The sequence below is a fragment of the Branchiostoma belcheri genome, unplaced genomic scaffold (genome assembly GCF_001625305.1).
Source record: "Branchiostoma belcheri isolate BF01 breed outbred unplaced genomic scaffold, Haploidv18h27 scaffold26, whole genome shotgun sequence".
Lineage (NCBI taxonomy): Eukaryota > Metazoa > Chordata > Leptocardii > Amphioxiformes > Branchiostomatidae > Branchiostoma > Branchiostoma belcheri.
In genome coordinates, this window is record NW_017803865.1 from 1,800,550 (window position 1) to 1,814,020 (window position 13,471).

General features: G+C 42.2%; 1 protein-coding gene across 6 annotated transcripts in view; it reads right to left on the bottom strand.

The window, feature by feature from the left end:
• Positions 1–439: 439 nt before the first annotated feature.
• Positions 440–13,471, bottom strand: part of LOC109471946 (gamma-aminobutyric acid receptor subunit theta-like) — an 18,591-nt gene continuing 5,559 nt past the window's right edge. For 2 of the 6 annotated variants that reach the window (XM_019771484.1, XM_019771483.1), the window contains exons 2-10: positions 6,547–6,666; positions 5,246–5,374; positions 4,603–4,791; positions 3,460–3,559; positions 3,073–3,230; positions 2,397–2,552; positions 1,718–1,899; positions 889–994; positions 440–574 (exon numbers count right to left, since the gene is read on the bottom strand). In XM_019771484.1, coding sequence (XP_019627043.1) covers positions 931–994; positions 1,718–1,899; positions 2,397–2,552; positions 3,073–3,230; positions 3,460–3,559; positions 4,603–4,791; positions 5,246–5,374; positions 6,547–6,666 — 1,098 coding nt within the window. In that variant the 3' untranslated portion in view covers positions 440–574; positions 889–930. Of the gene's footprint in view, positions 575–888; positions 995–1,717; positions 1,900–2,396; positions 2,553–3,072; positions 3,231–3,459; positions 3,560–4,602; positions 4,792–5,245; positions 5,375–6,546; positions 6,667–6,865; positions 6,994–8,321; positions 8,426–13,471 lie in introns of those variants that run through there. The other 4 variants (XM_019771485.1, XM_019771487.1, XM_019771486.1 and 1 more) reach the window with 4 other exon arrangements.

The following is a 13,471-nucleotide window of genomic DNA, read 5'->3' on the forward strand; positions in this document are numbered from 1 at the left end:
CATTATGCATCGTCCCTTAAAATGGAGTGATATTAAGTGGAATGCTGTGATACGAGACGAACAATAATACAGATGATAATCCAAGATCATACATATAGGAAAATACAGACAATTTCTGTCCATTTAAAAACCATTTTTGGCACAGAAAATTTCAAATTTTACTCCGACTATTTTGTTGTTATTGTTCATGTCGACAGGAGTCTATCTCGTCTCTTTCAATACAGCAAAAAGATATTTAGCCAAAATTTACGAAGTACGGATGGGCACTAGGCAGATATTTCAGCAAAGTTTAAAATCAATTCAGGGCTACTGAAAAACAGATCTGATTACGAATGAGTTTTGCGGTTGTAAATACGACGTATTACGTTATGCTTCTTTACGCATATTGTATGTTGTGTGTACAAAATCCCGTGTATACAAATATTTTAACTTGTATGTTCCAGAAAGTTACAGGACAGCAATATGAGCTATCCAAGCCAGCGGTTGTTGTCCAGACCCTGGTGCTGTAGCATCTGTAACGTCGACTCTTTCGTCACGCGCAGCGGTTCATGCAGTATTCTGTTGGCCGGGATGTCTGTAAAGTAAAGTAAAGTAAAGCATAAAAGATTAACAAGATGAGCTGTCAAATTCTGTCTTGATGCCAACCAATCTACATAATGTTATAGCATGGGGGTACATGTATATGTTATACTCTGGAGTGGCATCCGAACGGGTATGTCATGTGCTAAATGGGCTCTTTCATCGAGCTTGTGGCAATGCACTTCTACCTCTCATTTCCAGGACTAGAACTATCATTAGCAACTGGGGATTATGGTTATTATCTCAACCGTTTATGAAAACTTAAGTTTTGTTCTACATTTCTGTGGCATAGGTGGTGCCATTTCTTACATTGAAGTGACCATACTGTTGTGGTGTAGACCGTCCCTCCCATTAAGATGGCAGTTCCTCCATCTCCACACTGATGTACCTCCTTTTATGGTGGTCCCCTACATGACTACAATGCTCATTGGTTAGAATGTTTTTGCAGTTTATTAGAGTATTTAGAAGGAGTATCAGTCGAAACATTAAAAATTAATTTTTGTAATTTCTTATCAATGTTAGCGTGGGTCTTTGCTCAAAGACAAAACAAATATATTTGGGAAACCCTCGTCCCTACATTTTGCAGTTGCATATGTTTGTACATATGTTTGCATATATATCTTTATGGAAGTTCTGTTTTCATTAATTGGGGAAAGTATGAAGAGAAAGGTCATTGGCCTCCTAGCTGATTTCGTTTAAAGTGCAGTTATGTGTTCGTTCGCAAAACAGATTAGGCAATGTCATGTCAGGGCTTTTTAATACTTAAGTTTGATCCTTGTTGTTTACAAATGATACAGTGGAAGCCAGTTAATTGCAAAACGCTTATAAGAAAAAGTCTGCTAATTGAAAAGAATTGTAAAAACCCAAACCGTTTCCCATTCCCAGCACCACATAGATACGGGGGGGGGGGACTCCAGGTGATATGATTACCAGGCAAGAGAGAACGGGAGCCTATGATCGTAACTAAAACCGTGCCTGTCTAGCTCTATGCTTAAGAACCAGGCACGATTCTGGCTAGTCTCCACGTATCCGAGAACGTAGATTTGCCAATGGCACGGTTCTGGCTACACAGCTATCCAGAATCGTGCCTGAGCGTAGTTCTGGATAAAGCACAGTCCTGAATACAACAGGGCCTGACCTTTTGATGGCAGCGATGTAGATGACGAGGGCCACGTGTCCCAGGACGACCAGCACCCCGAGCACCACGGACGACACGATGTTGAAGAGCCGCGCGACGCTCTTGTCGGTGATGACGGAGACTGTCGTGTGGAGGATCACCACCAGACCTTGTACCGTCAGAACAGCCAGGATGTAGATGTCCTGGGAATCATCAGATATATGGAGATCAGTACACAATATATGTACAGAAGAAAATGTAGCACGTCAGCAGAACATACTGTACCTGCGCGAAACCCGCGGCTGGATTTTTCACGGTTTGCGTTGGATGTTTAATTTGGTTAACGTTGCATCAAATTTTGCCCGTAATAGACGATATGTTTTCTGACACAACTATAGACAGAATACGTGAATACAGCCAAATTGCTATACATAAAACATCACGGATTTCGCGCTGGCGCATTACTTTCTGCCGAAGTGCTCAGAAACAGTACATGAGCATGTATGAGCATGTCGGCAAAATTCCTCAAACAGGTGAAGGCAGCTCAGCATCAAGGACGACACTGACATGTTTAACACATGGAGGCTGCACTGCGCTACAGTCTGGGCAGGGAAGTATTGTTTGGGTGGCTAAGCTATGGGTTTATGTATCTGTTTGTCCGGATAAAGTAGGTTGACAACACGTGGGTACTGGTACTGACCAGTAGTGTCAGGTAGGAGATGGTGGGGAGTCTCTGCGCCAGGACCAGCTTGAAGGCGACTGACGTCAGCAGCAGGGTCAGCGTCACGTCCAGCCGGCTGTCCAGCGAGTCCGGGGCCAGCGCGAAGGACGAGAATGTCAGCAGCAGGATCAGGAACTGGGAACGAGAACACAAAGGGCGAGAAGAATATCAACGTCAGAAGCCTTCTGTAATTTGAGGATTCCATTATGTTCCAAAATAGTCATTGTTTGATCCTAATACTCAACACATGCAACCTCAACACATACGCGATCAGGAACGAGAAGAAGAATGAGAGCAAAGGACGGCGAAAATATGATCAAAGTCTGACGCCTTCTGTAATATTCCGGGAGGGGGGGGGGTAAGGGAAAACATAAAATCCTTGGAGTTATAATCTTTCGAGGGTCTGCAGTGCTAGTGTCGTTTCATTTCTGTCAAATATGAATAAGTCGATCATACAAGAGATAGGCATACAAGAAACAGTGAAATTACAAATTTCTTTTGTGGCTTTGTTGTTTTCTGTCGTATCCTTCTAGAGGAAACAGAAATAAATCTTCTCAATTATCCCAGTCTCAAGTAGTACAAGCCATCGTTCCCGCCATTTTCTCTGCTATAATGACACTAGCTACAGCTGACACAAACTGCAAAGTTGACGCACCATGATGACGAAGATGTTCCAGAAGTAGTACGTCCAGCGGCGCGTGACGTTGATGATGACGTCATAGGTGGGGAAGATGGTGTCAGGTCCCGTGATCTCCGTCTCGGTCTTCCCCTGACACGTCATCATGTGTGCGTGCAGGTACCACTCGTCTCCCCCTACGTTCAAAATGTAGGGTAATATTTTTTTAAATGTCTAACGTTAGATACTCCACCACATTCTCATTACACAGAATTTTGAAAGGTAGATTAGTCTCATTGCTAGTTTGTCAAAACACGCCAGATAGCTTTTAATCAAACGAGGCAAAGCACTGACTTTTTGTATAGATTGCAATTCTGGGAATTCGAAATAAACAAGGGTGTTTTAAAGACAAACCGAAGGACTAACCTGTGAATGTTGAAGTACTAATGGCGTCCTTCTCGTCCAAATATGGGCACATGATGATGTGTTTGTCCGACCAATCAGACATCAACTCAATCTTCAGTTCCTGGAAAATAACGTCAATGTCCAACAATTAACGAACAAGGAAAAAGAACGATTTCAGATTTGTTGAAATCAGAAACGTATTTGCGAACAAATGGGAATTTCTACCAACGCATCACAAGGATATCGACCTGCGCAGCCTCATCATCTTAAAGCACCACGCATTGTACATTTACACGATGCAAGTTCAAGGGCGTCGATGAAGGTTAGACATCCAGGTAATACGATATGCCAAAAAACAGTTACTCAAGCAACTGGATATGATTTTGAAAACGTCAGACGTTTCAGCTAGTATCCACTAGCTTTCGTCAGTGACTGAGAGACCAGAGGGGAAAGCAGGTTTATATACACAACCTGTTGATTGATATGCAAATAAAGTGAAGACAAATTTTTGGAAGTCGAAAAAGGAACAAAAGTCAGACAAGTCAAGACAAGATGATGCAAATTAGTCTGAAAGCTCCTGTTATACAGGACAGGAGCTTAAGTGTTGTCTGTCCTCGGGGCTGGGAGTGCCAAATCCCAAGTGCCGGAAAGATCGACCCGTAGCCCCCCTTCCCTGTTGAGGGTGGGGTTGTACATTCTTTCATATATTGCCTCTTTAACACCCCGTTCCCACCAGCGTGTTTCGCGGTCTAAGACATCCGTGGACTCGAGTTTGAAAGAGTGACCCTGGTTGTGTTGTAGGTGGTGGAAAATAGCTGAGGAGTAGCCGTTGGCACTAGGTCGGCAATGTTCTTTGTACCTTACTTTAAGCGGTCGACTTGTCTCTCCGATGTAGGTGTTGTTACAATTGGGCTCCTCACATTTGAGTCTGTAAATAACATTCGCCTTGGTACCCTTGTGAGGTCGGTCCTTAGGGTGTACCAGTCTTTGTCTGAGGGTTGAGTGAGGTTTGAAGTTAGTGGCTATGTTGAAGTTTTGGAAGATCCGTCGGAGTTTCTCAGATACTCCTTGGACATACGGAATAGTGATGTTGGCCTTGTTTTTGTTGGTCAATGGTTTGCACTTCTGGGTTTTCTTAGACTGATCAAGTTCAAGGGCACTCACCTGATGGTCGAACGGGAAGTTGAAGAGGTGCATGGCGACCTTGAATGTGCCCTTGACGTGCATGGTGAGGCGGACCCAGGGCTGACCCGAGCTGCCCTTGAAGAAGACCCGCTGTTTCTCCAGTCTGTCCACCGACACGGCGTTAAAGAACACGATACGAGGGTCCCACTGGTCGTCCCAGTGGATGTCCTGGAGAGGAAGAGAGAGGTTTTTTTCTGTCTTGAAAACTTCTATGTAAAATCGTTAATCTTTGTCTTATACATTTCCCATAGCAGTTGTTTATATCAGTGTTGTTGTCGACATTTCTAACGTAGATTGGACCCCTATGACATAACAGTCGCCCTTACGGAGTAGAATATTGAGACGTCAATTTCCAGGTCCTCTAGAAATGTCTGTCAGTTTCTTTGAAGAGGGAGATTTATGCTAACTGCATGTCCTTTTACACGCGTATCATATCTTAGTACAGAGCTAAAACTTTGTTACAGCAGGTGCGACCAACAGAGACGACGGGCGGTATAAACTTCTGACCAATCGCTGGTCGACGAACACGTTAGCAGAACATACTGCGTGAGACCCCGGTACATAATGTCATCATGTGACTATTTCGTGAACTCTCAAAGGAGAGAGGACACTGTTGTTTTACCTCAGCTGTGGCGCCGTTGAGCTGCGGCTCCTCCCAGAGCGCCTCCACCACCGCGTCACAGGTGAACTCTTCCTTCAGCGTGTCGATCTGACCCACCTGCACGATGAAGCACCGGATGTGCACCGCCACCTGCAGACGACAGGGAGCGCTGCTAAATCAGTAACGTGGGATACTAGTAGTTGGTGGGATAGTTTCGAACGACAAAAGAAAGGTTATCTCCAAGTAGATCTTACGGGGAGATCGTAACCAAGATCATGTGGGTTCAATTTTACTCCCAACCAAGCCCCGACCACTGCTGACCTGTTCCCAACCACCAGCCAACCATGTCCCAACCTCCCCTCCTTGAATGTATTTAAAATTTTGAAACATACGTCCGGTGCAGCCGAACAGTAGTCGAGACCCATCTGAACATCAGCCAACAACAGTCGACCTTGCTCCCGGCCTACTGCCAACCATGAAATTGGGGGAAATTTATCAGGTGTTCAGGAGGCCATATTCAGCTATGAGGGGCTCTACGTACCCATGATGACATGATTATATCATTTGCCACACTTTTATCAACCGGCCCACAGCAAGAGAGACAGTTCCATAGATAAGCCGAACCTATCTTTGTATCAGACATGAATATTTAATAAACAGACAGGAAGGCAAGACATTTGGCGAAATGAACTCCGTCCAGTCGATATGAACCCAATTCACCCTGCCCACCAACTAGATTGAGGGGACGAAAGCCTTGGCGCGAATCCGAACACCGTAAAACGTAGACAATTTCGCAATGACTCTCGTAGGAAAGAAGGACCTTTTGCTTGACGTTAATACGACATGACCCACAAAAATTCCGGCAGACGAAAAAAAACCTCTAAGTTATTACTTAGTTAAGTCAGTCGTAAAGGCTAACATGATTTGGCGAAGGTATGAGAACTCTCGTGGAACTCGTTATTATTATTTATCATATCTGTACTTATATCTACATCATTACTAAGAAGCGAGAAGAAACCAAATTATCGTAATTATTAGACTATATGTCCATAGTACATAGAATTAGCACTAGCATTGTATATATTCATTGCAAACTGTGACGTCTTTCCTGTGACCTGTACTGAACCCAGTGGGTATTTGCGTACAATAAAGGTCTTCATTCATTCATTCATTCATTATTCTCGTGGAACTCGTTATTATTCACACATTAAAGTCAGTAATGCATTACTATAAAGTGGTAGCACACTCAAGTAGCAAGGACTTATGTTAACGCTACCACATAGATTAATACTCTTGTTCTGTACATAGTAAAATATCTCAACCTTCTTCCCGTCCTTCCTCGGGCTGAACTCCGTCTCCTCCTCCACGATTTTCCGCAGCATGGACTGGATCTTCCGCATGCCCTTCGTCACCTCGTTCCCGTCCAGACCGGCACCAGACATCTGGGGAAAACAGAAATCACGGTCATGTTCACACTGACCACTGGGGAGAAATTCTCTCTGGTCTCATTTTGAGATTGCGAAACAATGCTGAAGACTGAGACTGAAAGAAAATTGATTATAATTGATACAAGTAAATACAGTAGCGTCTAAGCATTTTAAGAATTAGAGTATTGTAAGTACATGTAGATCAAGATATAACTTGTGGAAGGGACTTCTTGGTGCGTTGACAGGTTCACACGGTGCCTACATTGTCATCTGCGATTTGTCCGACTCACAGTCAGGCCAGAGTTCGCTGCAAGTTTTCTACTCCGAAAATGCACATATGTACGTATACAGCAATAGTTAACTTGTAGAGTAACAATTAACAACCTACTGAATCGGAGGTGTTTGGTCCTTACCGTACCGTGTCCTATAAGTGTTGAATTGGGAGCTACCAACTTCTGCTGTTGACATGACGTACATACGCACGTTACCGACATGTACACTTGACCGTATTTTGAGGTATAACGTTCTTGCGATCTCTATTCCTTCATTTTTCCACTTTCATATTCATTTCTTTTCCTTTGATACAGATATATAGGTCATATACAAGATAAACCCAAGGGCCCCAGATCTAGACATTTTTAGTTTGTTCCATTGGGCAACGCCGTGGACCTTTTCAAGGGTTCTTCTCTACCAGCAGACCAAGTGGGTACGTAACAAGTGACCTGATTGGTTCAAGGGAATGTAACACTGACGTACTGTCCTCGTGACATTTTAAGACCTCACAGTTTTTAAACTTCCTCTAGACGTACCAAGCAGAGAAATTAAAGGTAAACCATCTTGGCCCTTGTATACATGTGGCGGCTATTCACCTGTCCAGGAGGCTCATATATTTGTGTACTACAAGTTCACCAAGTATTCCATTCTAAACTGAAAAAAAATGTAGCCAATCCCAAATAGTTTCTCATCTTGACTGGCAATGTTTGCCTGTGAAGGGGTCCAGAACAGGATGTGAAATGAAGTTTGATTGGTGTGTTTTACCCTCGGTGTTTGATACCAGGATTTGCTGATCGCTGACACCTAAACATTTGTTGTGAGCAAAGCCCAACTCTGTCATCCAGTAAGCATTAACAGTCTCGTGTTCATTCCAGATATATAAGCAGATAAATCAGCAGAATACAAATGTATGTACCGTATATTGAATATGTATCGTAAGTAACTGATAAGTAACTCACACCAAAACAGGCTTTACCTCTCCACTATGCGCGTCTATCCAAGCACATTTTCTACAGCATGGAAATCATTTACAATGTGTAAGAAAATATCATATAGTACGGTAAACGTGGCAGCAGGTGCATTCTGGATTATTAGCTGTTCATAGACCCCCCCCCCAAGGCTGATCTACAAATTAATCAGCATCAGTGGAAGAGGACATAACATAACGTTCAACCTCGCTGTACCTGCATTCAAAGTGATGTATGTTGAGCTGGTCTCTCAAATTTAACTCAGATTTGATTCGATCCATGTAGAACCGTTACCGGTAGTCGTTGCCTAACTCAGGTCAGACTGCTCTCGAACATCAGCCAACCTTGTTTGGTTTGGTGGTCCGGCAGAGGAAGGTTCTGAATGCATGTCTGACAGGGGCTCAGTTAGTAATACCAGAAGAGTCTTACCTTCTATGTTTGGAACAGAACGGCTCACACTGTAAGATCGGGAACTTCCCAAAAACGTTCGGAATGGCAGGGACAGATAAGGAGCCGTTTGCTGCCGACTTAAATACCGGATTTGGAGGGGCATGATTATTTTGGTCCTCTCGTTCCCCTGTGGCTCTGGAGATCTCGTCCCAAGGGTGTTAAGCACCCGTCTGGTGTCTCGAAATTAATTGACCCTACGTGGTATTTTAAAGATAAAGGATGGCCTTTGTTCTACAACATTAAAATCATACTTTGTGTTTTCTGTAGATGTGTATGCATATGTATACAAGCTATGTCAAAGTATCGATTGGAACGCATGCGCATTGACAGCCCCCGAGAATGTGTACTAGATTATAGCTTTCTATAATTTTTGTTCTTCATTCGCAAATATGACAAATTTTAGAGTAAAGCAAAAAACAGGTTTGAAAATAGATTGACAAACGACCATGCTTGTAATTACAGGTGTGAACTAGGTATGCTAGGATAGATATGATAGTTGGCAAAATAAAAATATACATCCCACTAAAACACGTCCAGTAGCCATATCGGTTTCTATTCTAGCCGATCTGCATAGTAAACTGTCGTCTGCAACCTGGTGATTTCTATGAAACATGTACATAATTAACATCTGTCACCCTGAATGGTGAAAACCTGTCACGCATGTCCACAGTAATAAGCCGTTCCATGTGACCTTTGCCGTTTTGTATGAACGCTAATAAAACCACTCTGAATAATTCTGTAGTCATCCATTATATTTCAAATATGTCACAGTCTGTGCACAAAACTGCATATGCAGTATAGACTGTGATGAATTACATTGTAACTACAGAACAGAGATATATACATTCAGCGTGCAATTCATATTGTGTTGATTTCAATGAAATTCCCGTAACACGACTTAGTACGAAATAATCACCCGAGAAGACCGAACCACATGTATAATGAAGAAATACAATCGATGGCAATTTCATCTGGCACATTTTCCAACCGCAGGAAGTGCCTTTCATATCACAGGAAAATTGCGATGTTTTGTATAATTAATGAGGCGTGTTTACAACCACAAATCATATGGAACAGGTGTGCATTAGTCTCCTGCAGACCTCTAGCGGGACTAGAACAGCGCGTTTTCATTTCACGGGAGCTAGGGCCTTTGGTTCGGGGGGGGGGGGGGCAGAACTGTATCCGCGGAGAGGTATAACAATGTGCTCTGCTACCGAAACACATTCCCCATCGGGCAGAGCTATGCCGTGGGAGAATGCAGGAACAGTGAAATGTAGCTGTGTACACAACAAGTACAGTACGTATACGGACTACACATTTGTATAATCTAAAAACACAGAAAAATAGCGTCTACACAGGTGTAGGTTTTACATAAATACCCTCTTATGTGTGTGTTTATGTTTTCGTAGGAGAAATAGGAATTTCAATTTTGAGTTATTCGGTTTGTTCAATGGTGTGTAGCACGTAAACACTCAATTGTCTTTATATACTTTGGCGTATAGACCTATTTTTTTATCATGGACGCATTATGGTATATTCTGTTAAGCTTTCTGTTGTGAATTCGCGATTGTCGTCGCAGAAAAAAAGAGGTGTGGAGCATGGAGCAAAGATGGCTTTGACAAATTTGGAAATAGATTACCACACGAATCAACAAGAATTACTTCATTCTTACATCCATACATATGTGAAATAGTGACAATGCAAAATTCAACTGTTAAAAATAATATAGCCTCTTGAGATCAACCATTAAGCGGTCTGGATCCAATATTACCTTTCCAAAGAGCTTACGTCAATTACCTTTGCTCATGGAAATGCCATATGACGCCGCACAACAAGATATCATTATCTCCTGGGTCTGGGCTTTGGTGATGCAAAATACATGGGGATAATCATAGGGCACAGGCTTCTGTCATCCGCCACTGCATTACTGCAAATTGATATTTAATATTTCACGAACTATTATCCTGCATTACTCTGTGGGAAAGGGATTAAGAACCCCCGAGGGGGTCGAAAAATAAGTCTGTCGGCAGCAGGCAGAATTTTCATATATCGCTTTTATGATAATCAAGTTATGAGATTCATATGATGGATGTCTGGTTTGGCGAGTCTGTGTATATGCAACGCGTACCGCTGTTATTATGGTTTGCAAATGCTGTAGCATTGTACATCTTACATGCCAAAATAACGTATGCAAACGTTGTCTTAAAATTCGAAAACGTCAAACATGATTTTTTACATCAGATAATGATGTTGTATTGCAAATACTTTCATAAAAGGTAATGCTCGTTTTTTAAATTATCACTCTTTTTTCTGAAACTCATCGTTACGATGCACGCATTTTAGGAGTTTGATAAACCAACAGTTAAGCCGTATCACTCAACAACAGCACTGGGTTGCGTGCTTTACTAGAACGGTTGCTCGAGCACGCTTAGGACGACCGCGCAATCACAGAAATGTCAATCCGCCGCGAAACTAAAAACAGAAGTCGTCTTCGCAAATTTTACGGCTCTTGGTCTCGTCCGTTTCCATCGCAACGGACACTCAACAGTAACCTTCTCACGCCCCCTCCGCGGACTCGCAGACACGCAGACTCAAGGTCACGCTCGGAAGGTCACGGCGACATTTGTAGGAGTGGGATTCGGGATTCCAGAGCGGGCCCGTTACCATGGAGACGGCAGCTTCGCTCCGGTGTGCTACATGTCATGTCTGTTCCAGATGTGGGAGTTGGTGGAAAGGACACGTAATCTCCATCATCAGCCGACTGCGGAGCTCATGAAGCTGCGTGTTGAAGGACAACAGATCAAGTCTTGCCAACGACGAAAGGACTGAATTTCAAGACTACCCTTTCTTTTCAGATTTACCAGGCACCTTGCCAGTATAATCATACCGAAGAGGCCCTGTTAAGGGAGTAAAGCGGTGCTTTCATTTAACAGTTTCAAATAGATACGCCTTGATATATCAAAACCTAAAACTACTTGCCAATGTTGTTTTGACTGAGTCTAAAAGATGCATAAACGGAGCGGTTTTGTGAAATAAAACATGACGTCTCGCTCTTCCTGGACTGAATAAATGATTTGACCACGAAGATCACAGACGTTTCGTTAGCTGTTTCAGTGTTGCTACAGGCCTGACCACACACCACAGGCGACAGGAAAGCGTAGGTCCCAAAATGCCACATTAAGTTACGAAATGTCTGAAACCGTAGTGACCCCGAAACAGCGAGAGCCATGACTCTATTTCTGTTTCTGTCCTAGAGGGACATCCTGTCTTGACAGGTTTTCTAATTTTCTGGGGACCCAACACCACATGTGTTACACCGTGATCTACAAGCTATTTGACGTTTGATAGAAGAACAATCGTATACGTGGCACAATGTATGGCAGGTACTTTAAAACATAGTACGAAATAGGTATAGAATAAAACGTAGTATCTTAATTACTAAAACAATAAGGGCTAGCATAATTTGTCGGTATAGTGTTACTGTTGAGTGAGTTTAGGTATTTTTTCTAATAACAAAATAGTATTTTATATCTATCGTTACATTATGAGTTATTTTGCATCTAAAAATACATTCAAACCTGTCTCTACCATGACAGCAGCTTGGCCATGTAATTCCTGAAGAGTATTTTTATTGGCAAGTTTTGACAATTTATTTTGAAACCGGATTTAAAATATGTTTAACAAGCCCAAGAATGTTAGAAACGCATACCATCAAAACAAGATATGATATGATCAAACTATCAAGTGAGAAGTATTGTACTTCATGTGGTCAACGTAGCTTAGCGCCATGTATTTATTTTACCTCCAATCTTCTACCTTATATATAGGTAGGTAAACATACTGTTTTTTCTATAACAGGTAGTCGCTACTGTCTTATTTCTGGACGAATCTGTGGAATTATCCCTACATCTGGCGGCATATTTAATCATCCCGGCACAAATGTGATATACATGGTCTCATGAAGCGGGCTCGGAAATATGGACAGGGTAAGTGGATTAGTCTGCGCCACTGCGAAGTCTATCAAATAACGGTGGACGGCACGGAGGGGTCGTCTGAACACACATGCACTTATCGATGTCATGATAATCGGGAAGGGGTCCTGCTAACGAGAGGGGGATATTGGACATTACAGAGTTACGACACTTGAACATTGGGCATAAAGGACTTAGTAAAAAAATTATGCAAGTTTATTTCAGCGATTGATACGTGTTTTTGGCAGGAATGTTCAGAAATATGGTTTCAGATATATATCTTTTTAATGTACACAAATATATTAGTCATTTTACTTGTTATGGAGGCCTCACATCCATGTTCTGTGTAGATACACAGAGTGACAACCTATCAACAAGTATGATGATTTATGATCGTGTAACGAGAGGGGAGATTTTGGTCATTGATCATGACATTACAGTGATAAAATCGAACTGTTTGTCAATATCTAATCGGCAAGATCTATGAACGAGCCTCTTACGAGTTTATGTCAACAATTGTCGGCAACAATAGGATATATTTGTGGGTAAACATACCCAGAAACATCAACATACCATGAGATTGATGTATGTGTTTATATGTTTATGTTATATGTATGTTTACTTATACCGATTACGCATACCGATATGTTTTGATATGTCTCATTTGCCGCCCAGAAACCCTGACATTTTTTTTTCTTATGATATCCCCAAAATACCCAGTCTAAACCCTGACAGGGCCCTCCTAGCGCCAGAATGCCAACACCTCCCTGACACAAAAAGAAGCACAAAATGACGACAATTTTTCATCTCATTACTATCATTATAATGCTCACATTTTCAAATGTAAAACAGGACAAGTTATTAGTGTGTTTATGATTGCTCCCGCACCATCAAAATACAATGCATCCTACATGCACATGTACATCTATTTAGGTTCTCATAATTCTAAGGATATATTGATTATGTGAAATGCGAAGTCATATTCATGGTATTGTATCGCCATTCTTTCTACGCACAGACAAAGCGAAGCGGTCTTTACATGATGGGTGTGGTTGTAGGGCGAACCTCTAACTAACACAGGTCACCCCCACATAACCCTTACATCGCCCTATAATCCTTTTATTTTTCAGTAACTGGAGTCATTATTTACTGTATTGG